General features: G+C 50.8%; 1 protein-coding gene across 1 annotated transcript in view; it reads right to left on the reverse strand.

Annotated features, from left to right (window-relative positions):
• SLC39A11 (solute carrier family 39 member 11) overlaps window positions 1-23,846 on the reverse strand; it is an 81,968-nt gene that overhangs the window by 56,216 nt on the left and 1,906 nt on the right. The window contains exons 3-5 of the mRNA XM_036394801.2: window positions 23,373-23,411; window positions 17,446-17,604; window positions 1,443-1,590 (exon numbers count right to left, since the gene is read on the reverse strand). Coding sequence (XP_036250694.1) covers window positions 1,443-1,590; window positions 17,446-17,604; window positions 23,373-23,411 — 346 coding nt within the window. The remainder of the gene's footprint in view (window positions 1-1,442; window positions 1,591-17,445; window positions 17,605-23,372; window positions 23,412-23,846) is intronic.

Here is a 23,846-nt window from a genome sequence, read left to right on the forward strand (position 1 = left end):
AAGGAAGGGTCAATGATTCAACAGTGATTAAGCCTGAAATATTCCACTTAGTACCCATTAGACTTTGAAAACGCCCATTATGTTCCCAGAGCCTCCCCAGGGCCAGGCAGGCACTACCCAGCCCTGGGGAAAGCAGCTTTCCTGGAAAGCTGGGGAAAATACCGAGTTTATTTCGCCAGAAAGAAAAGGGAATAAAGGAAAAGACAATAAAAGAATTAATGTATTGTCCTTAACACCATGTCCCCAGAGAGAGGGGAAAAAAAAAAACCAACAAAGCCTAATGGAAATTTTCTATTCCCAAAACCATTTGCACTGTTATTGTCTGCAATAACCAAAAGGAGATGAAAACATAAAAACCTCAGCAGCTCGAGCTGCTGAGAGCTGCAGGGCTGAGCACTTCTGCTTTCCCCTCAAAATAAAATTAAACTGGGCCTGAGATGGGAAGTTCCCACCTGACAAAAACATCGACCCCCCTGCAGCTGCCTCCCAAGGACCCAGAGCACGCAAAGCTCAGGAAAAATCCTCCCATCCCTCTGGAAAAAGCCAGGCTGCTGCTGAAACCCGGAGCATTTGCAGCGTTTTTAGGAACCGTGCAATTAAGCAGTGGGGGTAAATAAAAGAGGCTGATTTCAGAGGGGAGCAGAGCAACTCCCTGCAAAAGGAAAAAAACCATTCCTTCAAACCAATCTGCTCCCAGCTGCACCCGTGATGCTTCAAACCACAATCCCGAGCAAATAATCAGAGGAGAAATAAAATTAATTGGCTAAATTGCATTTTTGTCTCCTGGAGAGCTGTTGAGTGGAGGAAGAGCCACTTGTGCTGTCTCAGGGGACCTGTCCCCAGCACCCACCCCAAAACCAGCCTGGGGAAGCCCAAAGAACCACCCAGATTTATTTAATTCCTTCCTTAGAATCTGTTTAAGGAGGAAAGAGCTGCGTGTTGCAGCCTCTGGATTCACCCCCGGAATGAGGGGGGACAGCTGGGGCTGGGGGAGCCACGGGGACAGAGGCAGAACTGGAAACAACCCCAGGGTTTCACTCCTGCAGCACAGCACAGAGACAGCGAGAAATAAATAATTCATGGGCCAGACAGTGCAAGTGGGGAAAGGAGAAAGGAAAAGGAGAGGAAATGAAAGATGAGGGGAAAGGAAAGGAAAGGAAAGGAAAGGAAAGGAAAGGAAAGGAAAGGAAAGGAAAGGAAAGGAAAGGAAAGGAAAGGAAAGGAAAGGAAAGGAAAGGAAAGGAAAGGAAAGGAAAGGAAAGGAAAGGAAAGGAAAGGAAAGGAAAGGAAAGGAAAGGAAAGGAAAGGAAAGGAAAGGAAAGGAAAGGAAAGGAAAGGAAAGGAAAGGAAAGGAAAGGAAAGGAAAGGAAAGGAAAGGAAAGGAAAGGAAAGGCAGCAGGGGGCTCTGTGCCCTCGGGGGTGGGATATGACAGGATGCTTGCCTGGCTGCAGCCCAGCTCTACCTATCCTGATGGCCAGCTCGCTGCTGCTGCTCCCGAAATCCCAGCCAGGGCTCTGCTCCTGCTTCTCCTTCAGGGCTCTCTGCTCGCAGCTCAGGGCCAGGGCGGCGTGGGGAGGGCCAGGGAAGCCCTGCAAGGCAACACAGAGAGGTCAGCACAGGCCAGAGCTGGTGCCCAGGGCTGGGGATGGATGGGGATGGATGGGGATGTGTCACAGCAGCTCCCACCAAGCTGTGGCACTCAGGCTGGAAAGGGACCTGAAAAGCCACCCAGTGCCACCCCTTGCCATGGCAGGGACACATTTCACCACTCAGGGTGCTCCAAGCCCCATCCAACCTGGCCTGGGACAATTCCAGGGCTGGGGCAGCCACAGCTCCTGGGGAATCCCATCCCAGCCCCTCCCCACACCCCACAGCCTCAAAGCCACCCCAAAACCTCAAAGCACACCCCAAAACCTCAAAGCACACCCCAAAACCTCAAAGCACACCCCAAAGCCTCAAAAGACATCCCAAAACCTCAAAGCACACCCCACAGCCTCAAAGCCACCCCAAAACCTCAAAGTACAGCCCAAAACCTCAAAGCACACCCCAAAACCTCAAAGCACACCCCACAGCCTCAAAGTACACCCCGAAACCTCAAAGCCACCCCAAAACCTCAAAGCACACCCCACAGCCTCAAAGCCACCCCAAAACCTCAAAGCACACCCCACAGCCTCAAAGCCACCCCAAAACCTCAAAACCACCCCAAAACCTCAAAGCACACCCCACAGCCTCAAAGCCACCCCAAAACCTCAAAGTACCCCCCAAAACCTCAAAGCACACCCCACAGCCTCAAAGCACACCCCACAGCCAGGCTAAAGACGCAGCCCCAGCCCCACAGCAAGGCCCTGCAGAGAGGGAAAGGATTCCTGCCCTATCCCATCCAACCCTGCCCCACCCATTCCCGGTTTCCTGTCACTCCAGCTCCTGATAAAAAGCCATCCAGGTGGGTGTTCCTGACGTCCTCAGGTTCCTCAGACCCACCTGGAGCTCCAGAAGCAGGAGGAACCCCGGGATCAGAGGCACAGGAGCACAGCTGGGAGAAGGGAAGGTGTCCCTGGCTGTGATTTGTGAACCTGGTGCCACCCTGAGCGCCCTCCTCCCTGCAGGGCTGGGAATGCACCCCCGGGAGCACCCACAGGGAGGGATGTGCAGGGGGGATCACCTGGGATCACCCCCAGGAGCATCCACAGGGAGGGATGTGCAGGGGGGATCACCTGGGATCACCCCCAGGAGCACCCACAGGGAGGGATGTGCAGGGGGGATCACCTGGGAATCACCCCCAGGGAGGGATATCCAGGTGGATCACCTGAGATCACCCCCAGGAGCACCCCCAGGTAGGGATGTGCACATGGGATCACCTGGGATCACCCCCAGGAGCATCCACAGGGAGGGATGTGCAGGGGGGATCACCTGGGATCATCCTCAGGGAGTCATATCCAGGTGGGATCAGGTGGGATCACCCCCAGGAGGGATGTCCAGGTGATATCAGGTGGGATCACCTGGAATCACCCCCAGGAGCATCCCCAGGGAGGAAATGTCCAGGTGGGATCCCTGGGATCACCCCAGGAGCACCCAGAGCCAGGGATGTGCAGGTGGGATCCCCTGGGATCACCCCCAGGAGCACCCCTAGGGAGGGATGTCCAGGTGGGATCACCCCCAGGGCAAAATATCCAGGTGGGATCATCTGGGATCCCCTGGGATCCCCCCAGGAGCACCCAGAGCCAGGGATGTGCAGGTGGGATCAAGGTGGGATCACCTGGAATCACCCAGAGCCGGGGATGTGCAGGTGGGATCAAGGTGGGATCACCTGGAATCACCCAGAGCCGGGGATGTGCAGGTGGGATCAAGGTGGGATCACCCAGAGCCGGGGATGTGCAGGTGGGATCAAGGTGGGATCACCTGGGAGCACCCAGAGCCAGGGATGTGCAGGTGGCATCCCCTGGGATCCCTTGGGATCCCCCCAGGAGCACCCAGAGCCAGGGATGTGCAGGTGGGATCAAGGTGGGATCACCCAGAGCCGGGGATGTGCAGGTGGGATCCCCCCAGGATCACCCAGAGCCGGGGATGTGCAGGTGGGATCACCTGGGAGCACCCAGAGCCGGGGATGTGCAGGTGGGATCAGGCTGGCATCCCCTGGGTGCAGCTCTGGGGCCCAGGCCAGCAGCACAAACCATCGCCCTGAGGCAGAGCAGCAACAGGAGCCTCCCTGGGAGGGTCACAGGGACCCAAAACAAAGGTTAAAGATGAATAACTCAATTGGCTCCTCTCCCCTCATTTGCATAACGAGTCTGAGCAGGGCTGTTAATACCAATGACACCTCCCTGCAGTTCAGCTGGGAGCTCTCACCTCCACTGACCCAGCCCGAGGGGCTGGGGCTCAATCCCTCAGCACTGGCAGGGACAGGAGGGAAAAAGGAGATTTCCAGCAAAGCCTGGAGGCTGAGAGCCAGGGAAGGGATGGAGGAAATTTCCAACAAATCCTGAAGCTGAGAGCCAGGGAAGAGATGGAGGAAATTTCCAACAAATCCTGAAGCTGAGAGCCAGGGAAGGGATGGAAGAAATTTCCAACAAATCCTGAAGCTGAGAGCCAGGGAAGGGATGGAAGAAATTTCCAACAAATCCTGAAGCTGAGAGCCAGGGAAGGGATGGAGGAAATTTCCAACAAATCCTGAAGCTGAGAGCCAGGGAAGGGATGGAGGAGATTTCCCTTTCTGACATTAGAAAAAAACCCTCAACATTTCCAGTGCATGGGAAACACTGCAAGTCTGAAATTCAGTTCTTTTACTGATACAAAATCAAGCTGATATGGCTTTGAATTTGCTTTTCATTTGCCAGAATTTCATTGAAAAACAAAAACCCTATTTTCTGACCAGTCCTAGCTTTTAGCCAGAATGCATAAACTTCATTCTAGAATGTGGTTTCTTGGTTTAAGTTCTATACCCAGCAGGGTGGCAGAAATCCTGGTGTGGTTTTCCCACATCAGACATAACAAGGAAGTGTTCTCTAAGGGAGATGGCAGCTGATCTCATGGATGCTGAGGGAAGGAGGAGATTTCCAGGAAACCCTGGATGCTGAGAGCCAGGAAAGGGATGGAGGAGATCTCCCTTCCTGAAATGAGAACAAAACCTCACACAGCATCACTCTCTAACACGACACATACAATATTCATTTCAATATTTGCAAAAAGCCAATCATAAACCAGACATTTTTCACACCTCCCTAAGCTGCACCGGGATGGAGGCAATCCCAGCTGGATTTGGGGAAGTTCAGGTGGATTTGGTGCCCTCCCTGGGCTTGGGGACAGTTTGTGACAATGTTGGTGATTTTCAGGAATCCCAGCTGGATTTGGGGAAGCTCAGGTGCCATCCCTGGGCTTGGGGACAATTTGTGACAATGTTGGTGACCAGGAATCTCAGCTGGATTGGGGAAGTTCAGGCGGATTTAGTGCCATCCCTGGGCTTGGGGACAATTTGTGACAATACCGGTGATTTTCAGGAATCCCAGCTGGATCTGGTGCCCTCTCTGGGCTTGGGGACAATTTGTGACAATCTTGGTGATTTTCAGGAATCCCAGCTGGATTTGGGAATCCCAGCTGGATCTGGTGCCCTTCCTGGGCTTGGGGACAGTTTGTGACAATGTTGGTGATTTTCAGGAATCCCAGCTGGATTTGGTGCCATCCCTGGGCTTGGGGACAATTTGTGACAATCTTGGTGACCTTTAGGAATCCCAGCTGGATTTGGGGAAGCTCAGCTGGATCTGGTGCCATCCCTGGGCTTGGGGACACTTTGTGCCAACGCTGGTGCCCTTCAGGAAAGCTCAGGCTGATCCCAGCCCCGAGCCTGCAGGAGGCCTTTAATTGGTGTCAGCGCCTTCCAAACACTGCAGAGAGAGCAGGGAAGGCAACTGGCATTAATTAGTCGGTGGCAGTAATTAGTGTCTGCTGAAATAACCACGGGGGTTGATTAGTGCAGAAAGGGAGAGACTTGGACAGGAAGAACTTGGAGGAAAAACTGTTCTGGGGTGTGGGAGCTCCCAGTGCACTCCTGTGGCACAGGAGTGGGGTTGGCCTGGTGGAGAAGAAAATGAGGGGGAAAAATGTCCTTTATGTAGGAAAAGAGGTGTTCTTTGTGTGGGAAAAAAGGGTCCTTTTTATGGGAAAAAAATGATCCTTTTTGACACAAAATGGGTATTCTTTTAGGTTTGAAAAACACAATAATAATCCTTTTAGGGAAAGCAAGGATTTGGGGTCACTTCCCCCTGAAAAAGGGGATCCTTTTGGATAGAAAATAAATATTTTTTTAGATTTTTATAAAAATGTATCCTTTTAGGGAAAGCAAGGATTTGGGATCACATCCCTGAAAACAGGGATCCTTTTTGATAGAAAATGGGTATTTTTTAAAGATTTTTTTTAAAAAATGTATCCTTTTAGGAAAATCAAGGGTTTGGGATCACATCCCCCTGAAAAAAGGGCACAGAGAACATCCCTGACACCCAAAACAGGCACAGGGAATACCTCTGGCATCCAAAATATCCCTGGCACCCAAAACAGATGCAGGGAACATCCCTGGCACCCAGAATGAGCAGAGGGAACATCAGTGGCACCTAAAACAGGCACAGGAAACATCCCTGGCACCCAAAATGAGCAGAGGGAACATCAGTGGCACCCAAAACATCCCTGGCACCCAAAAGGGGCACAGGGAACATCCCTGGCATCCAAAACATCACTGGCACCTAAAGGGGGTACAGGGAACATCCCTGGCACCCAAAACAGGCACAGAAAACATCCCTGGCATGCAAAATGGGCACAGGGAACATCCCTGACACACAAAACATCCTTGGCACCCAAAAGGAGCACAGGGAACATCCCTGGCACCCAAAACATCCCTGGCATGCAAAATGGGCACAGGGAACATCCCTGACACACAAAACATCCCTGGCATCCAAAACAGATGCAGGGAACATCCCTGGCACCCAAAATGGGCACAGGGAACATCCCTGGCACCCAAAAGGGGCACAGGCAACATCCCTGGCACCCAAAAAGGGGCACAGGGAACACCAGTGGCACCCAAAACAGGCACATTCCCAATGCCCCCAGGGTGTTTCTCTGGCAGGGCACGAGGGAGGGGTGGTTTTGTAACCTCTGCCACCACCAAAACAAAAGCACAGCAATGTTTTCCCTGCTCTGGCCAAAAGAAAAACCAAAACCAAACAAGAAAACCAAACCCACCGCATCCCTGCGGCAGCAGGAGCTTCCTGTCACTGTCACCAACTCCTGCCCAGCAGGAATCCTGGAAAAACCCCAACCACAACCAGCAAAATTCCTTTTTTTCAATGGAATAATTGCTCCAAGCGGAGAATCTGAGCCCAGCAAAACCAGTTAGGGTGGGGATCACTCCCAGTTTGTGCTGGGAGGAGATTGGCCTGTTCCAGCCCAGCCAGACCTCGAGGGGGATTTTCCTGAGGGTTTTTATTTTATCCTGGGGGGTTTTTATTTTATCCTGGGGGGTTTTTATTCCTCACACCTCCTGCACCCCCAGAGGGGTTTGTGCCCCACAAAGTGAGATTTTAATTCAGATTTTAATAACCAGATTGTGCTGGGAGGAGATTTGCCTGTTCCAGCCACAGGCAGACCTCGAGGAGAATTTTCCTGGGGGGTTTTTAATTTTATCCTGGGGGGTTTTTATTTTATCCTGGGGGGTTTCTATTTTATCCTGATGGGGTTTTATTTTGTCCTGGGGGTTTTTTATTCCTCACACCCCCTGCACCCTCAGAGGGGTTTGTGCCCCACAAAGTGAGATTTTAATTCAGATTTTAATAACCAGTGTATGCTGGGAGGAGATTTGCCTGTTAGAGCACAGCCAGACCTTGAGGAGAATTTTCCTGGGGGTTTTTTAATTTTATCCTGGGGGGATTTTATTTTATCCTGGGGGGATTTTTATTCCTCACACCCCCTGCACCCTCAGAGGGGTTTGTACCCCACAAAGTGAGATTGTAATTCAGATTTTAATAATCAGTTTGTGCTGGGAGGAGATTGGCCTGTTCCAGCCACAGCCAGACCTTGAGGGGGATTTTCCTGAGGGGTTTTATTTTATCCTGGGGGGGTTTTATTTTATCCTGGGGGGTTTCTATTTTATCCTGGGGGGTTTCTATTTTATCCTGGGGGGTTTCTATTTTATCCTGGGGGGTTTCTATTTTATCCTGGGGGGTTTTTATTCCTCACACCCTCTGCACCCTCTGAGGGGGTTGTACCCCACAAAGTGAGATTTTAATTCAGATTTTAATAATCAGTTTGTGCTGGGAGGAGATTTGCCTGTTCCAGCACAGCCAGACCTCGAGGAGAATTTTCCTGAGGGTTTTTATTTTCATCCTAGGGGGTTTTTATTCCTCACACCCCCTGCACCCTCAGAGGCGTTTGCACCCCACAAAGTGAGATTTTAATTCAGATTTCCACAACCAGCTGGGATCAACAGGAGCTGCTCTGCACACATTTATTAAAGCCTGGCCAGGACCAGTCCCACCCCTTTTCCCACGTGGATTTTCGCAGGCTTTTTGCCAGGGTGAGAGGGAAAAGCAAACAAACCTTCAATTACCAGCTCGTTCCTCCCCAATATTCCCTTCTGCAGAGGGGAAGGGCAGCTCTGGGAGCCCGGGCAGGATGCAGAGGGCTCAGCCAGCATCCATCAGCCCCCAAATGAAGAGGCTGCAGTGCTTAATTGCATTATTTTAACACACAGCTTCCTCTGGGTGCTCAGCCAGCCCTGCAGACGTGAGGGAGAGCTCAGCACAGCCTGGGAGGAATGGCCACTCACTGCTCATCAGCCCAGAAAGGTTTGTTAAAAATATACAATAAAAGTACAAATTAAAAAAAAATAAATATATATATATATATAAAATACAATAAAAATACAATTAAAAAAAATTTAAAAATACAATAAAAATACAATTTAAAAAATATTAAAAAATACAATAAAAATACCAAAAAATACAATACTATAAATATATGGTAATAAAGGAATACCTCATCAAAAATACAACAGCAGACTGAAGAGAGAAAACGAGCAGAGGGTTTTCCCCACCCTGTGCTCAGCCTACGATGGAGGTTTCACCTTTTAACCCCTCCCAAAGTTCTGCCCATGGGCTCCTCCTGCACTGCCCAGTGCTGGAGTTTAAATCCTTAAACCCTGATTGGAGCTCAGGTGTCACCATAGGGACCCTCCCAAATGCCCCAAACCTCGGCTGTCCCATAAAAACACAAGGGGGGATGTGGAAAATGCACGTATTATGATTGGCTTTTCACAATATAATAATAATATAATAATAAAGTAATAATATATAGTAATAAAGCAAGATGGAGGCTTTAGGGCAGAGGCTGCTTCTTCTTCTTCACCTTCTCCTCCATGGGTTTGGGTGGTTTTGTGCAATTGGATAAAAATCCACATTGTGGGCCACAGGTACTTAGTTATTGAGTTAAAAGTAAAAATAATTTAGGTGTCATTTCTTAATTAGACAATTTATCTTTAAAAAAAACCTTGTAGAAAGAAAGAAAGGGCTCTATTTTTAGTTTGTGCTGCAGAACTCAGGTGAGAACGTGACAGAGATAAGAACTGATAAACACCTCAGTCCCAACAGGAAATACCCTCTTAAAATAAATAAGGCATAAAATAAATAACATAAAAATAAAGAAATAATAAAATAAAAAGCATAAAATAAAATAATAATAAAGCATAAAATAAATAATAATTAAATTTAAAAAATAAACATAAAAAGCGCAAAATAAATGATATAAAAATAAAGAAATAATAAAATAAAAAGCATAAAATAATTTAAAAATCATAAAATAAATAATAAAAGTAAAAAATGAAAATAAAAAGCATTAAATAAATAATATAAAAATAAATAAAATAAAAAGCATAAAATAAAATAATAAAAAAGCATAAAATAAATAATAAAAGTAGAAAATGAAAATAAAAAGCATAAAATAATAAAAAATCATAAAATAAATAATAAAAGTAAAAAATAAAAATAAAAAGCATTAAATAAATAATATAAAAATAAATAAAATAAAAAGCATAAAATATAATAATAAAAAATCATAAAATAAATAATAAAAGTCAAAAATGAAAATAAAAAGCATAAAATAAATTATATAAAATAATAAAACAAAAAAGCATAAAATAAAAAATAAAATAAATAATAAAAGTAAAAATAAGAATAAAAATAATAAAATTAATATAGAAATAAACAATAAAATAAAAAGCATAAAATACTAATAAAAATCATAAAATAAATAATAATAAAAGTACAAAATAAAAAGCGTAAAATAAATAAAAATAAAATTATTAATAAAGAAATAAAAAAGCATCAATAAAAAGCATAAAAATCCTGCTTAATAAAAAGCACAAAAAGCAGCAAAAGCTGCTGGGTGAGTCAGAGCTGGGGATTCCCACAGAAGCAGCTGCAGGCAGTGACAGAGCCTCTGCTGCTGCCTCCTGACACCCTAATGGCAGGTTTGCCTTTCACTGAGGGGGAATTAATTGGGGGTTCTGCTCCCAGCAGACTCCAAGGCACAAACGGAGCTCAAACAAGGGCTGGGGGAGCAGCAGAGCCCGGGATAAACAGGGGGTGGTGCAGGAGGCAGGCGAGGGCAGGGAGGGGAACGTTCCCTGCTCCTCCTCCGGCTGGGAAATGCTCCTGGAGCAGCCCGAGCCAGGCACAAACTGAGCAAAAGGCAGGGAGCAAAGGCTGAGCCAGGTGGGGGGAAAACCAGGGAATGTCAGGGATAGGAGGGAGAGAAAAAACAGGGAATGTCAGGGATAGGAGGGAGAGAAAACCAGGGAATGTCAGGGATAGGAGGGGGGAAAAACAGGGAATGTCAGGGATAGGAGGGGGGAAAAGCCCTGGGAATGTCAGGGATAGGAGGGGGAAAAACAGGGAATGTCAGGGATAGGAGGGGGGGAAACCCAGGGAATGTCAGGGATAGGAGGGGAAAAAAACAGGGAATGTCAGGGACAGGAAAAACCAGGGAATGTCAGGGATAGGAGGGGGGAAAAAACAGGGAATGTCAGGGACAGGAAAAACCAGGGAATGTCAGGGATAGGAGGGGGGAAAAAACAGGGAATGTCAGGAATAGGAGGGGGAAAAACCAGGGAATGTCAGGGACAGGATGGGGGAAAAACAGGGAATGTCAGGGATAGGAGGGGGGAAAACCCAGGGAATGTCAGGGATAGGAGGGGGGAAAAACCAGGGAATGTCAGGGACAGGATGGGGGAAAAACCAGGGAATGTCAGGGACAGGAGGGGAAAAACAGGGAATGTCAGAGCAGGAAAGGGGAAAAGCCTGGGGCATGTCAGAGCCAGGAGGGAAAAGCCCAAGGAATGTCAGAGCAGAAGGAGGAAAAAGCCAGGAGGGTAAAGCCCATGGAATATCAGAGCCAGGAGAGGAAAAACCCATGGAATGTCAGAGCCAGGAGGGGGGAAAAGCCCAGGGAATATCAGAGCCAGGAGGAGGGAAAAGCCCATGGAATGTCAGACCAGGAAAAGAGAAAAGCCAGGAGGAGGGAAAATTCCATGGAATACCAGACCAGGAGAAAGGAAAAGCCCAGGGAATGTCAGAACAGGAGGAGAGAAAATCCCATGGAATAGCAGACCAGGAGGGGAGAAAAGCCAGGAGGAGGGAGAGGCCCATGGAACACCAGCAGCCATCCCAGCAATTCCTGCTCCAGGGAAGGAGGTTCAGGATGATGGGAGAGGCTCAGGATGATGGAGAGGGGAAGGATGATGGAAGAGGTGAAGGATGATGGAGAGGGGAAGGATGATGGAGAGGGGAAGGATGATGGGAGAGGCTCAGGATGATGGAGAGGGGAAGGATGATGGGAGAGGCTCAGGATGATGGAGAGGGGAAGGATGATGGAGAGGCTCGGGATGATGGAAGAGGCTTGGGATGATGGAGAGGCTCGGGATGATGGAGAGAGGCTCGGGATGATGGAGAGAGGCTCGGGATGATGGAGAGAGGCTCCGTGCAGAGCAGCAGCTCATGGAAGGAAGGATTAAGATTTAAACCAGGATTTCTGTCCCTGCTTTTTCCCCGAGGGATTTCTCAGCCCACCCCACCCCAAAGTGCTCCAGACCCCACAGACCCGAGCAGGGCGGGAGGGGACTGAACCCCAACCCCAGCTCAGAACCAGGAGCTCTGCAGCTCCAGCTCTGGGGCTTCCCAAATAATGCTGTTATCAAACGCTTGGTGCATAATGAGAGAGAATCCTAATTAAGAGCAGCTGACAAATTGCACTGCGGCAGTAAATAAGCCTTTACCTCCATTAATAAAACAAAATGCTTGGGTAGAAATTAGGATAATTAGCATTTTGTGGGGGTTTTGGCAAATAATTCCAACCTACCCAGCCACCACTGGATTGCAAGCATTAAAGTGCTACCCAGGGGTGGGAAGCAGCCAGGTTTTCATGGATAAAGATGGAAAATAAAACCTTTGAAGGTTCTGAGTCCTTCCCAGGATCCCATGGGTGGGTTTGGTACTCAGGGATTTTCATGGCAGAAATCCCACCTGGGACAGGAGACAGGGATCAATCCCTCATGGATCTATAACCTTATATTATATTAATTATATTATATTAATTATATTATTTATATTATATTATTTATATTATATTATGTGTGTATATATATGTGTATATATGTAATATATATGTATATATGTGTGTATATATATGTGTATATATGTAATATATATGTATATATGTGTGTATATATATGTGTATATATGTAATATATATGTATATATGTGTGTGTATATATACAATTATATATATATTTTATATACATTATATATAATATATATTTTTATATTTATATATATATAAATATATTATAACTTAATTAAACCCATGCTGAGGCAACTCTGGGTTATTTGGAAACGGAAGGGAAGGAGGTTTCCCAATGGGAGGCTTTGCTACATTCCCAAAAAAAAACCCCAAAGTTTTTCACCCTCAGAGCCAGACCCCTCCTTGCTCCCAGAGCCTGTGGAAAAGGGCCAGGGCTCCACGAAACCAAACAAACTCGAGGGCTGCTGTTTGTTTTGCCCTGAGCAAAGGAAATCTGAGCAAAGCAGGAATGCAGGAGCCCCCAGCTCCTGCAGGGAAAAGCACCTGGACATGAAAATCCAGCAGAAAAGCAGCCAGGAAGTGGCTGAAACCCAGAGCCAGGGCTGGGGAATCCTCTGGATTGCCCAGGGAGGGCAAGCAGCACATCCCAACCCCAATAAAACCCAATAAAACCCCAAACTCTGAACAAAACCCACCCCAGGCAGCGGAGCTGCACGACAGCTCTGAAGGATGGGAATAATAACACTTAATTCCAGCATTCTTCTGCCTTTCAGCAGACCCAAAATAGCTGCTGAGCCATCAGGGACCTGCTGCAGTGAATTTTTAAGTAAACTTTCCCTCAGAGGTTTTGGGTCTTGGCAGGGAAGATGCTGAGCCCCAAATCCTTTTTAGGAAAGGCACCAGAAGCTCACCCAGCCCCATCAGCACCCAAAAAACCTCCTGAAAGCCTCATTTTAAGGAAAAAAAAAAAAAAAAGAAAGGTTAAACTGGAGGCTCCTCGCCAGGAGATCTGGGGAAATAAATGTTATAAATTTTTTCCAAAGCCCTGGGATCTGTTCTTGCCCTGCCCTCGCCCTCCACGTGCCCCCAGATCCTGTGGGGAGCTTTGCCAAGCCCACCAGCATCTCCTCCTCAGCCGGGGGATGAACAAACACCCGGGGAAAAGGCAAAGAGAAAGGTGGGATAGATTAGATCTGCCTTTTGTGAGGAATGCAATGACTCCAGCTGCCGGGAAATTAACCCTGCCCCTGCCAGGGGCAAACACCAAACACTGGGGTGCCCCAGCTCCCAGCTCCAGCAGGGCTGGCGCAGCAGGAAAACCCTTCTGGGCTGACAAGGAGGGGATAAAAGCTTTCAGATGTGGTTGTTATGCAGCCTGGAGGGCACAGAGAGCCCCAGAGGGACCCTCTCAGCACCCCCTGTCCATGCCCAGGGTGAAACCTGGGCTCCACAGGAAGGGAGATGGCTCCAGAGCACATTCCCGGCTCAGGGGTGGCTCAAGCCTCACTATAAAGTTTTGGTTTTCATTTCAACACACTCAGGTCTAACCTGTGCCCAGAACCTCAGCTCTGCCCAGAGCCTCTGCTCTCTGCCCCCAAATCCTCATCCCTGCAGTGCAACCTCTGCTCTCTGCCCAGAACATCCCCAAATTCCCATCCTGCAGTGCAACCTCTGCTCTCTGCCCAGAACATCCCCAAATTCCCATCCTGCAGTGCAACCTCTGCTCTCTGCCCAAAACATCCCCAAATTCCCATCCTGCAGGTGTAACCTCTGCTCTCTGCCCAAAACATCCCCAAATTCCCATCCTGAAGGTGAAACCTCTGCTCTCTGCCCAGAACATCCCCAAATTCCCATCCTGAAGGTGAAACCTCTGCTCTCTGCCCAAAACATCCCCAAATTCCCATCCTGAAGGTGGAACCTCTGCTTTCTGCCCAAAACATTCCCAAAACATCCCCAAATTCCCACCCCGAAGGTGCAATCTCTGTTCTTTTCCCAGAGCATCCCCAAATTCCCATCCTATAGGTGTAACCTCTGTTCTCTTCCCAGAACATCCCCAAATTCCCATCCTGAAGGTGCAATCTCTGTTTTCTGTCCCCAAATTTCCATCCTACAGGTGTAACCTCTGTTCCCTGCCCAGAGCATCCCCAAAACATCCCCAAATTCCCCTCCTGAAGGTGCAACCTCTGCTCTCTTCTCAGAGCATCCCAAATTCCCATCCTAAAGGTGCAACCTTTGTTCTCTGCCCAAAACATCCCCAAATTCCCACCCAAAGGTGCAATCTCTGTTCTTTTCCCAGAGCATCCCCAAATCCCCATCCTGCAGGTACAACCTTTGCTCTCTGCCCAAAACATCCCCAAATTCCCCTCCTGAAGGTGAAACCTCTGCTCTGTGTCCCCAAATTCCCCTCCTGCAGGCACTGCCCAGCCCCAGGAGCCCCGGGCCCTGCACCTGCATTTCAGGATCCATTGGGTGGTTTCATCCCTGCAAGGGAAAATATTTTCTTCCCTAATAAAGAACTGTCATTCCTGCTCCCATACCTTTGCCTGAGAGCCCCTTAATTCCAAATTTATAATAATTTGGAATTTAGGAAGGAATTTAGGAAGGGAGGAATGAATTTAGGAAGGAATTTAGGAAGGAATGTAGGAATTTAGGAAGGAAGGAATGTAGGAATTCAGGAAGGAAGAAATGTATGAATTTAGGAAGGAAGGAATGTAGGAATTTAGGAAGGAATTTAGGAAGGAATTTTAGGATTTTTGGAAGGAATTTAGGAAGGAATGTAGGAATTCAGGAAGGAAGGAATGTCGGAATTCAGGGAGAAATTTTAGGAAAGAATTTTAGGATTTTTGGAAGGAAGGAATTCAGGAAGGAATTCAGGAAGGAATTCAGGAAGGAATTTTAGGATTTTTGGAAGAAGGGATTTAGGAAGGAATGTAGAAATTTAGGAAGGAAGGAATGTAGAAATTTAGGAAGGAAGGAATGTCGGAATTTAGGAAGGAATTTTAGGAAAGAATTTTAGGATTTTTGGAAGGAAGGAATTCAGGAAGGAATTCAGGAAGGAATTCAGGAAGGAATTCAGGAAGGAATTCAGGAAGGAATTCAGGAAGGAATTCAGGAAGGAATTCAGGAAGGAATTCAGGAAGGAATTCAGGAAGGAATTCAGGAAGGAAGGAATGTAGAAATTTAGGAAGGAATTTTAGGAAGGAATTTTAGGATTTTTGGAAGGAAGGAATTTAGGAAGGAAGGAATTTAGGAAGGAATTCAGGAATTTAGGAAGGAAGGAATTTAGGAAGGAATTCAGGAATTTAGGAAGGAAGGAATGTAGAAATTTAGGAAGGAATTTTAGGAAGGAATTTTAGGATTTTTGGAAGGAAGGAATTTAGGAAGGAACTCAGGAAGGAAGTTTACATTTTCCATTTCAGAGGAAATGGAAGGAAGGAGTTTCCATTTTCTATTTCAGGGAGGCTCCTGCCTTCCTTAGCACACACCTGGCGTTTCAAACCGGGGCAGAGCGACCCCACAACACCCAGCAATTCTCCCCACAGCTGACTGAGCCCTGACCCCTCTCCAAAAGCCAGGGAAAGGGGAAGCTTGGTGCTACAGACTCCTAAAAACCTCCCACTCCTTCCTCATCACCACAGGGCAGCAAAATCCCACTGAACTCAACGTGAAAACTCAAAGATCTCCTTGGAAATGTGGAAATCTCTCCTCTGGCTGCACCATTGTGAAAAGTGAAAGATCTCCTTGGAAATGTGGAAATCTCTTCCCTGGCTGCACCATTGTGAAAAGTGAAGGATCTCCTAGGAAATGTGGAAATCTCTTCCCTGGCTGCACCATTGTGAAAAGTGAAGGATCTCCTTGGAAATGTGGAAATCTCTTCCCTGGCTGCACCATTGTGAAAACTCAAAGATCTCCTTGGAAATGTGTGGAAATCTCTTCCCTGGCTGCACCATTGTGAAAACTCAAAGATCTCCTTGGAAATGTGTGGAAATCTCTCCTCTGGCTGCACCATTGTGAAAACTCAAAGATCTCCTTGGAAATGTGGAAATCTCTTCCCTGGCTGCACCATTGTGAAAACTCAAAGATCTCCTTGGAAATGTGGAAATCTCTTCCCTGGCTGCACCATTGTGAAAACTGAAGGATCTCCTTGGAAATGTGGAAATCTCTTCCCTGGCTGCGCCGTTCTCGTGCTGGCAGCTGCAGAATTCCACCAGCTCCCCCGTTTATTTGTATTTTTAGCAGCAGTCTGAGGCTGCCTGCTGGGCTTGAGCAGCAGTGCCAGGGCTGGCAGCTCTGCAGATGCAGCCCCTGGGACACCAGGTCACACCTGAGCTGTGTGAGCAGAGCTGCCAGCGGGAAGAACAAAAGCAAAAGTGTGAAAGGGGGGGGAAAAACGGCGAGATTATAAAAAATAACAGAGCTCAGAGAGTCTGAACTGCATCCAGCACAGCAGAGCCGGCCAGGGCTCAGGGAAATCACAAATTCATAAATGTGGGAGAGAATCCATCCATGCTCAGGTACCAACTGGGGTTCCCTGCAGCTGGAGGAAGGGCAGGAAGCCCCCAGACTGGGAATTCCCAGTGACCAGGACTGGGATCAGCTCCCAAACTGGGAATTCCCACTGACAGCACTGGGATGAGCCCCCAAACTGGGAATTGCCAGTGACAGCACTGGGATCAGCTCCCAAACTGGGAATTGCCAGTGACAGCACTGGGATGAGCTCCCAAACTGGGAATTGCCACTGATGAACACTGGGATGAGCCCCCAAACTGGGAATTGCCACTGATGAACACTGGGATGAGCCCCCAAACTGGGAATTGCCACTGATGAACACTGGGATGAGCCCCCAAACTGGGAATTGCCACTCACAGCACTGGGAGGAGCTCCCAAACTGGGAATTGCCACTGACAGCATTGGGATGACCCCCCCAACTCCACAATCCCACAATGAACACTGGGCTGAGCCCCAGCCCCACAATTCCCATAAATGAACACTGGGATGAGCCCCAAGCACCCCAATCCCACAATGAACACTGGGCTGAGCCCCAAGCACCCCAATCCCACAATGAACACTGGGCTGACTCCAGCCCCACAATTCCCATAAATGAACACTGGGCTGAGCCCCAGCACCCCAATCCCACAATGAACACTGGGCTGAGCCCCAGCCCCACAATTCCCATAAATGAACACTGGGCTGACCCCAGCCCCACAATGAACACTGGGATGAGCCCCAAGCACCCCAATCCCACAATGAACACTGGGCTGAGCCCCAAGCACCCCAGCCCCACAATGAACACTGGGCTGAGCCCCAGCCCCCAGGCCAGCCCCACTCACCAGCTCTGGCAGCAGCAGGTCGGCCCCATACACGAAGGCTGCCCCCAGGGCAAAGCCAGCAGCCACTGGGAAGAAGGAGAAGGCCCCAAAGGTCCCGGATTCCTGGGCCAGCTCGATGGCAGGGGCCAGCAGGGACCAGTAGGAGGCTGCCAGCATCACCTGGGGACAGAGGGGGAGCACAGTGAGATCCCATGGGATGGAAGCAGGAATGGGTGCGGGATGCAGGGAAGGAGCAGAGCCCAGAGGCTGCAGCAGGAGGGTGCTGAGGAAAGGTGACCCCAGCTCTGCCCTGCAGCCCCAGAGGCCCAGGAGATCCCCTGGGCAGGATGCTCAGAGCCCCACAATGGTGTGGGATGGACAAAACCTCAAAGCTCATCCAGTGCCACCATGGCAGGGACACCCCCAGTGTCCCAGGTGCTCCCAGCCCTGGCCAGCCTGGCCTTGGGCACTGCCAGGGGCAGCCACAGCTGCTCTGGGCACCTGTGCCAGGGTCCCACCACCCTCACTGGGAATTCCTGCCAGGGTCCCACCACCCTCACTGGGAATTCCTCCCCAACTCCAAACCCAAACCTCCTGCCAGTGTCCAAGAGCTTCCCACAGAATTTCTTTCCAATTTCCACCCCAAATTTCCTGCCAGTGTCCCAACACCCTCACTGGGAATTCCTGACAGGGTCCCAACAGCATCCCAGAGAATTCCTCCCCAATTTCCAACCCAAACCTTCTGCCAGTGTCCCAAGACCCCAACTGGGAATTCCTTCCAAATTCCCACCCCAAACCTCCTGCCAATGTCCCATGTGCATCCCACAGAATTCCTTCCCAGTTTCGAACCCAAACTTCCTGCCAGTGTCCCATAATAAATCATGCCAATTACATGTCAATTATCTTAGACTTAAAGCTCATCTCATTCCACCCCCTGCCATGGGCAGAGACACCTTCCACTGCACCAGGGTGCTCCTCACTGGGAATTCCTCCCCAATTTCCACCCCAAACCTCCTGCCAGTGTCCCAAGAGCTTCCCAGAGAATTCCTCCCCAACTCCCAAACCTCCTGCCAGTGTTCCAACACCCCAACTGGGAATTCCTCCCCAGTTTCCACCCCAAACCTCCTGCCAGTGTCCCAATACCATCTCACAGAATTGCGTCCCAATTTCCAACCTAAACCTCCTGCCAGTGTCCCAACACCTTCCCAGTTGCCACCCCAAATCTCCTGGCAGTGTCCCATAAGAAATCATGCCAATTACATGTCAATTATCTTGGACTCATCGATGGTTTAGGTTAGATGGGACCTTAAAGCTCATCTCATTCCACCTTAAAGCTCATCTCATTCCACCCCCTGCCATGGGCAGAGACACCTTCCACTGCACCAGGGTGCTCCTCCCTGGGAATTCCTTCCCAATTTCCAACCCAAACCTCCTGCCAGTGTCCCAATACCATCCCAGAGAATTCCTCCCCAATTTCCAACCCAAATTTCCTGCCAGTGTCCCAAGAGTTTCCCAATTTCTACCCCAAACCTCCTGCCAGTGCCCCAAGACCCCAGCTGGGAATTCCTTCCCAATTTCCACCCCAAACCTCCTGCCAATGTCCCTATACCATCTCACAGAATTGCTTCCCAATTTCCAACCTAAACTCCTGCCAGTGTCCCATGAGCTTCCCACAGAATTATTTCCCAGTTTCCAACCCAAATCTCCTGCCAGTGTCCCAACACCTTCACTGGGAATTCCTTCCCAGTTTCCACCCCAAACCTCCTGCCAGTGTCCCATGAGCTTCCCACAGAATTATTTCCCAATTTCCACCCCAAACCTCCTGCCAGTGTCCCAACACCATCCCAGGGAATTCCTCCCCAGTTCCCACCCCAAATCCCCTCTCCTGCAGCTCCAAGCCCCCTTGAGGAGCTGCAGCCCAGCCCAGGGCTCAGGGCAGGCTCTGGCACCCTCGAGAGCAGGGAGGCAGAGCTGCCTGTGCTGCCTCAGCCCCTGGGGCTTGGTTGTGTAAATCTGAGCTGCTGTGAGTAAGAGGAACGAGGGCTGTCATGTCAGCCTTAAGCAGGGCTGTCAAACCTCATCTTTCAAATGCCACCTCCTGTAAAAAACAACCACACAGCCCAGCGTGGCAGCAGGGAGAGGCTCTGGAGAGTGATGCTGTCAGCTCATGTGAGGATCTCATTTCTGCACAGCAAACAGAGCTCAGCCCCCAGATCCTGCCAGGATCCCACAGCTCAGGGCTCCAGGGCAGTGCTGACACAGCTCTGAGCCAGCCCCAGCTGCAGGAAAAGGGATTGATTCCATCAATTCCATCAATTCCATCGATTCTGGCAGCCCCAGGTGCTGGGAGGCTTTGTCATGGATTTACAGAACACCCCAAGGTGCCAGGGAGCTCCTCAGCAGCTTCTCCCCAGCCCAGCCCTGAGCCCAGCGTGGGATTTGGGGATTTAGGATCTCCTGCCCACCCAGGGCAGGGGCAGAGCTGGGCTCAGCTGACCCCAGGGGTGACCAAAGGGGAGGATTCCTGCCAAAACCCCAAATCCACACTGATCCCACAGCTCTGCATGGCCCAGCCAGGGACAGACCCCCCAGGTGTCCCCAGGCCAGCAAAGGCAGCAATAAAAGAGGAAAATCCCCCTGGATCAACAAACCTGGGACCTCTGGGGCACTGAGGATTTCCCACACCTTCCCCTCCCTCCAGCCCCACAGAATCAGGGATCTCCTGCTCCTGCCAAGCTGGATTTGGGGCATTTTGGGGCATTTTCGCAGCATTTGTGCTCCAAAGATGCCAAAATGCCATAAATGCAGCAGGGTTGGGAAAACACGGCAGGCAGGAGGCAGCTCAGGGACCCCAAAGCCTCAGGGGCCCCAAAGCCTCACTGGGGGAGCCCCAAAGCATCACTGGGGGAGCCCCAAAGCCTCAGGGACCCCAAAGCCTCACTGGGGGAGCCCCAAAGCCTCAGGGACCCCAAAGCATCACCAGGGGACCCCCAAAGCATCACTGGGGGAGCCCCAAAGCCTCAGGGACCCCCAAAGCATCACTGGGGGACCCCAAAACCCCACTGGGGGACCCCAAAACCCCACTGGGGGACCCCAAAGCCTCAGGGACCCCCAAAGCATCACCAGGGGACCCCAAGGCCCCACTGGGGGAGCCCCAAAGCCTCAGGGACCCCAAAGCATCACCAGGGGAGCCCCAAAGCATCACTGGGGGAGCCCCAAAGCATCAGGGACCCCAAAGCATCACCGGGGGAGCCCCAAAGCATCACTGGGGGAGCCCCAAAGCATCAGGGACCCCAAAGCATCACCAGGGGACCCCAAAGCCTCAGGGACCCCAAAGCCCCACTGGGGGACCCCAAAGCCCCACTGGGGGACCCCAAAGCCCCACTGGGCTCCAGCAGTGAGACAGGAGACAAAAACCAAGCAGGGATTCCAGACCTGTGCCCTCCCTGTGGTGGGAATGCCTCCAAACCCAGCAGGATTTAAACCCAAACCTCTCCCAGGGCTGGCACCTCCTTCCACAGGGATTCAGTGCAGGGAAAACCCCCCCAAATTCTGCCCCCCCAAACCCAGGGATCCAGCAGTGCCTCCGTGGCTGTGCAGCCTCATTTTAAGTTAAAATTCAGCATAAACAGAGGCAGGGCTGGGCTGAGCTGCAATTAAATCCCTGATTAAAGCAGGAGGGCCTGGCCTCCCTCCTGTGGGATCCCTGGGATGGGAATGGGGACACCAAGGGACACTGGGGAGCAGGAAATGCTGGAAAAGGAGTGGGTGGGAAGGGCAGGTGGAAGATGAAGACATTGGCAGGGCACTTTCCCTGCCAAACTTTTCCACTTGGCTTCATTAAAGCTCCATTAAGCAGAGCTGAGTGAGCTCCTGGTGCTGTTTTAGGGAATATTTGATCCCAGGGTGCCTGGGGAGGGCTGAGGATGATTTCCTGCTGCACCTGGGACAGGGGAAAACCAAAGTGCAGCCCAGGCAGAGGAAAAGCTGCAGGGAAGGGGCTGCAGGTGTTTGCTCCTGGTGGCTGAGCCCAGCCCTGCAGCACCACAGAGAACGGCTGGGAGAGGAAAAAATAAATGAAAAAAAATTAAAAATCTCATTTAAGCATCTCAAGATTTCAGAGAAAAAGCAGAATTTGCCATCAGATGCCCCAGCAAGCAAAGCTTTGTCTCTATGGAAACACAAAAGCTCAGAGCTCCTGCCTGCAGAACTGGGATTAGCTGGGACTCCAGAGAGGGAACTGAGGCAGGGAGAGGCACTCCCAGTACATCCCAGTACATCCCAGTTCAATTTATCCACGTGTCCAGGCTCACCCCAACACCCCCAGAACAGCTGGAGCAGCTGCAGGGTCCTGGGGGAAAGGAAGGAAAAAAGGGGGGGAAAGGAAAAGGGAAAAAAGGGGGGAAAAGGAAAGGGAAAAAAGGGGGGGAAATGGAAAGGGAAAAAAGGGGAAGGGAAAGGGAAAAAGGGGAGGAAAGGAAGGGAAAAAAGGGGGGAAAAGGAAAGGGAAAAAAGGAGAAGGGAAAGGAAAGGGAAAAAAGGGGGGGAAGGAAGGAAGAGGAAAAGGCGGTGAAAGGAAGAAAAGAAAAAAGGGGGTGAGGAAGGAAAAAAGAGGGGCCAGGGGAAGGGAAGGAAGGGAAGGAAGGAAGGGAGGGAGGGAGAGGAAACAAAGAGGGGGAAAGAAAGGGGAAAAGGGAGGGGAAAGGAAGGAAAAAAAAGGGGGGGAGGGAAAAGAAGGAAGGAAAAAAGGAGGGGGGAAAGGGGGAAGGGAAAGGAAGGGAAGGGAAAAAAGGGGGACAGGGGAAGGTTCCTTGTGTTGTTGAACCCTTTTGAGGCAGGGAAAAGGTGGAGACCCAGCTGCTGGCCAAGAATGGCAACGCTGCCCAGCTGGGGAAACTCCAACTCAGGGGCATCCTGGTGTCCCCAGGGCTGCCTGGTGTCCCCAGGGTCCCCAGTGTCCCCAGGGCTGCCTGTCCTGCTGTCCCCAGTGTCCCCAGGGCTGCCTGGCCTGGTGTCCCCGGTGTCCCCAGGGCCGCCTGGCCCCTCCAGGCACAATTCCCCCTCCTGCTCTGGGCCCTGCCAGCTGGCAGAGCTGAGGGCAAAGCCAATGTTTGCAGGAGCTGAGCTCCCTGAGCCACACCTGGGCCAGGCAGGGCTGACCCAGAGCTGTGCCGGGGTGACCTGGTGGCCTCAGCCAGGCCAGCAGCTCCTCATCCTGCTGGGATTCCTGCAGAAATGTCAGCCCAGGGGTCCCCTACAGCCTCCAAGGGGGACAATCCTCACCCTGCAGGGAGCACAGCCGGCCCCTGTCACCCAGCAGGCGCCCAGGTGGCACCAGGACACAGCCGGGTGACACAGCCAGGGCCACCTGGCACAGCCCAGCACGCAGGGGGGCAGGGGCACCACCCCAGAGCACATCCAGGTGCCCTCCAGCACCTGCAGGGTGGGGCTGAGCAGCTGGACTCGATAATTAATGATGGAAACAAAGGGGATTTAATGAGTCTGGGTGGGGCCCCAGCACCTGGGCAGTGCCAGCCCCACATTCCCAAACCCTTGCACGGTTCCCAAACCCCACAGTTCCAGGTTTTTCCTCCAGGAGAGAGCCCCACATTTCACACACAGCTGCAGCTCTCCCTTCCCTCTCCTCCTGAGGGGTTAAAGCACAAATCCAGGCAGGCACAGAGCCCCCAGCCCATCCCAGTGCTCCCAGTGCCCCCAGGAAAGGGGGAATGGAACTGCAGAGAGCCAAGGGCAGCGTGGGCAGCTCGGGGCCTCGAGCCCATCCTGGTCCCGGTGCCAGCTCCACCCTCAGTAGGAGCATCCTGAGCCCTTCCCTGCCCTCAGGGAATCACCCAAGGGGCTTTAACTCGAGTGGAGAAGCCAACCAAGCGTGGAGGGGCTGCAGAGAGCACGGGGGAGGAGGAGGAGGAGGAGGAGGCTGCACTCACCCCTGCAGCAAAGCCCAGGCTCCCATCCAGGATCCGCCTCTGGAAACAAAAGCAAACAAAACCACCCTGAGCTGGTGTGAGGGCACTGCCCACAGGGCTGGAGAGGCTCAGGTGGGGCTTTGGGCAGGAATTGTGCCCTGGCAAGGGAGGAGGGGGTGCCCCTGGAGCCCTGGCAGTGCCCAAGGCCAGGCTGGGCATTGGGGTTTGGGCACCCTGGCACAGCTGGGGGGTCCCTGCCTCTCCCAGGGCAGTTTTCACCCCCTCCCCAAGGCAGAAAAGCCAAGTGCTGCTCAAAGGGAGCCTCCCTCAGCAGGCAGCTCCTGAATAAAGCATCACAAGGCTGAGGCATAAATAATGAATCCATCTGGGCAATCTGGAGCACCCTGGCCAGGAGGCCTCTAATTTTGGATCCAGGATGACTTAGAGCTCCCCAGTTTGCTCCTTCTGAGCAGGGACTGACCCAAATCCTGCCCT

The sequence above is a fragment of the Molothrus ater genome, chromosome 19 (genome assembly GCF_012460135.2).
Source record: "Molothrus ater isolate BHLD 08-10-18 breed brown headed cowbird chromosome 19, BPBGC_Mater_1.1, whole genome shotgun sequence".
Lineage (NCBI taxonomy): Eukaryota > Metazoa > Chordata > Aves > Passeriformes > Icteridae > Molothrus > Molothrus ater.